The sequence below is a fragment of the Elephantulus edwardii genome, unplaced genomic scaffold (genome assembly GCF_000299155.1).
Source record: "Elephantulus edwardii isolate Elephantulus edwardi_28Jun2011 unplaced genomic scaffold, EleEdw1.0 scaffold00266, whole genome shotgun sequence".
Taxonomy (NCBI): Eukaryota; Metazoa; Chordata; class Mammalia; order Macroscelidea; family Macroscelididae; genus Elephantulus; species Elephantulus edwardii.
In genome coordinates, this window is record NW_006400016.1 from 321,478 (window position 1) to 323,869 (window position 2,392).

The following is a 2,392-nucleotide window of genomic DNA, read 5'->3' on the forward strand; positions in this document are numbered from 1 at the left end:
AGGCTGAAAGTGTCCTGGGAGGAGGTTGCCCATCTCGCTTACTTGGAGCAGCTGGGGGTTACAGAGCCACAAGTTGCGTCCCTCAGGGCGGAAGCACCCCACATGCACCTGGGCACAGGCTGCCCCTCAAAGCAGCGTCTACAGTGAAGACGCAGGTAGAGCAAAGCTTTCACCAGTGAATGGCCTTCGTTAGTCGATGTGCAAAATTCAAAATGAGGAGAAACTGCTGTACAACAGCGGGCTCGAGCTTCTGACCACCGCACAGTACCGGGCAAGGTTCAGAGGGTTGTGGTGGACTCCATGGGCAGCTGTTAGAAAACAGTAAGAAAACCATTTCCTCCTGTGCCGTAATTAGCCCGTTACTGCTTATTTTTGCTCTCACCTGACTTCATTTAATGCCCTCAGCAAACCTTTGAGGGAAATCCTGACTTTGCCCCACGTTACCAACAGCCACAAAAGGCCAGACCCGAGGTAACGCAGGAATCTTTTTGGGTTTGGGCGAGAAATAAAACTTGTATTTCTGGATAACAAACTTCATTCTGTCTGGTAAAGAAAACAATCTTCTTGAGATCAGGATGATTCTGAGTTCATGCAATGTTTTCCTGCAATGGAATTTCAAAGAAACAACTCAAAAATGTATTCTTAGCACCGCTGTCCTGTCCTTTTGAACCAACAGAAACTTGAACAGCGCGGAGCTCCCACCCTTTGACATTTTCTCCCCGCGCCTATTGGCTGAACCCTTGGGGTCCCGCCAGGAGAGGGGTCCTCCCCAGCTGTCGCGCTGGGGTGGGGGGGGAGGTGCGGAGGGGGAGGACGGAGCATTGAGTGTCCTTGGGCCGAGAGGGGAGGTGACTCCGGCCGAAGAGGACGCAGAATGAGGGTCCTGCGGGTGAGGGAACCTAAAGCTCAGCTTTAAGCCTAAAGCCCCCCCAACTTGGAAGCCCTGGGTCTCCAAAAGGACTCCTAAACACCTCGAAATCTTGGAACCTTGAAACCTTGGAACAAGAGCTCCCCTTCAGGATCTGGTTTACCCTCATAACTTTCCAAAGGTTCTGAACCTATATATTCCATCCAGCATTCTTTAAGTAACAAGATCAGGACGCCCATTCCCCTCCTCAGCCCCGTTTTATGTCAAGGTTCTCCAGATACAGTCCCGGTGTTGTGAGGACTCTCAATGCGGGAATCTCACTTCCACCCTAACCCCAGGTAACTCCCCAGTCAGATCCTGTAGGCCACCTGGCTTTCCTGGTCAGAAACCAGCAGTGCGGATCTGGCCTTTGAGAACCCCCAAGGGCAGATAGGCCTCATGTCCAGGCCCGGGGCCCCTCAGCAGGGCCGCCTTAGGGACAACACCCATCCATCCACTATCTCTCCTTCCTCGCAGCTTTCTCAGGCGCTGGTTCGCTCCTTCAGCTCCACCGCGCGGAACCGGTTGGAGAACAGAGTAGCAGAGAAACAGAAGCTCTTCCAGGTGGGCAGGGGGAGGGGAGGACGCCCGGGCTTAGTTCCCGCCGAGTGGGGGTAGGGATGTGGAAGATCTGGCCTCCCCATTTTTCATCCCTGCCCCTTTGCAGGCAGACAATGACCTCCCAGTGCATCTGAAGGGAGGAGCAACTGACAGCCTCCTGTACCGACTGACCATGGGGCTCTGTCTCGGGGGTGAGTGAGGGGCTGGTTGCCAGGCCAGCGGGGATCTCCTTAGTGGGGCGGATGGAGGGGGCAGCCGAGGGCCTGGGCCTGGGCTTGGTTTCTGAGGAGAAAGTCTTCAAGTGTTCCCTGGAACTAAGCTAGCAAGGATCTGAAGGACAGACTGGAATTGGGGGAAAAGCTACCAGTCGGGTATGGGTCAACACCAGAGGGTTCCCCATTTGAGATGGGGTTTGGGAGGGTAACAGGAGTCAGAACAGACACTAGGATTCAGGCTGGTACCAGAGGGATCCTGGGTAGGAAGCTTCAAGCCTAAAATGGGGTTCACAGAAGGGATTAGGAATCTAATTCTGTATCCCCCCCATTCTCTCCCTCCCTAGGCACCATCTACAGCCTGTACTTCCTAGGCTGGGCCTCCTTCCCCCACAAGAAATGAGACTAAGGAGCCTGGAGGACCTGGGAGTCTTAGGCAAACAATAAACACACTAACTTCTTGGGAACCTACCCTAGCTCTGGGCTCACTCTCCTCTATGTGTAAGTGTGTTTCCCCAAACCCATCCCCCCACCAACAAAACTGTCTGCCATGTGGACAGCCCCACACCTGAGTCCTTCATCCTGGATTCTGGCTACTCCAGTGATGCTGTTGCCTCTCAACCCTCTTACAGAGGCTAGGAGCCCCAAGTCACAACAACCCTGGTAGCCTTTTCAGGGTATCTAGTGGATAGTGGTGGCCTAGGGGTTAGTA

The 2,392-nt window shown here is 54.0% G+C and overlaps 1 protein-coding gene across 1 annotated transcript; it reads left to right on the forward strand.

The window, feature by feature from the left end:
* Positions 1-874: 874 nt before the first annotated feature.
* LOC102855176 (cytochrome c oxidase subunit 7A1, mitochondrial-like) lies at positions 875-2,083 on the forward strand. The gene is made up of 4 exons (XM_006899655.1): positions 875-889; positions 1,385-1,471; positions 1,575-1,659; positions 2,028-2,083. The coding sequence occupies exons 1-4, from the start codon at positions 875-877 to the stop codon at positions 2,081-2,083; spliced, it is 243 nt and encodes an 80-aa protein (XP_006899717.1).
* The last annotated feature ends 309 nt before the right edge of the window (positions 2,084-2,392 follow it).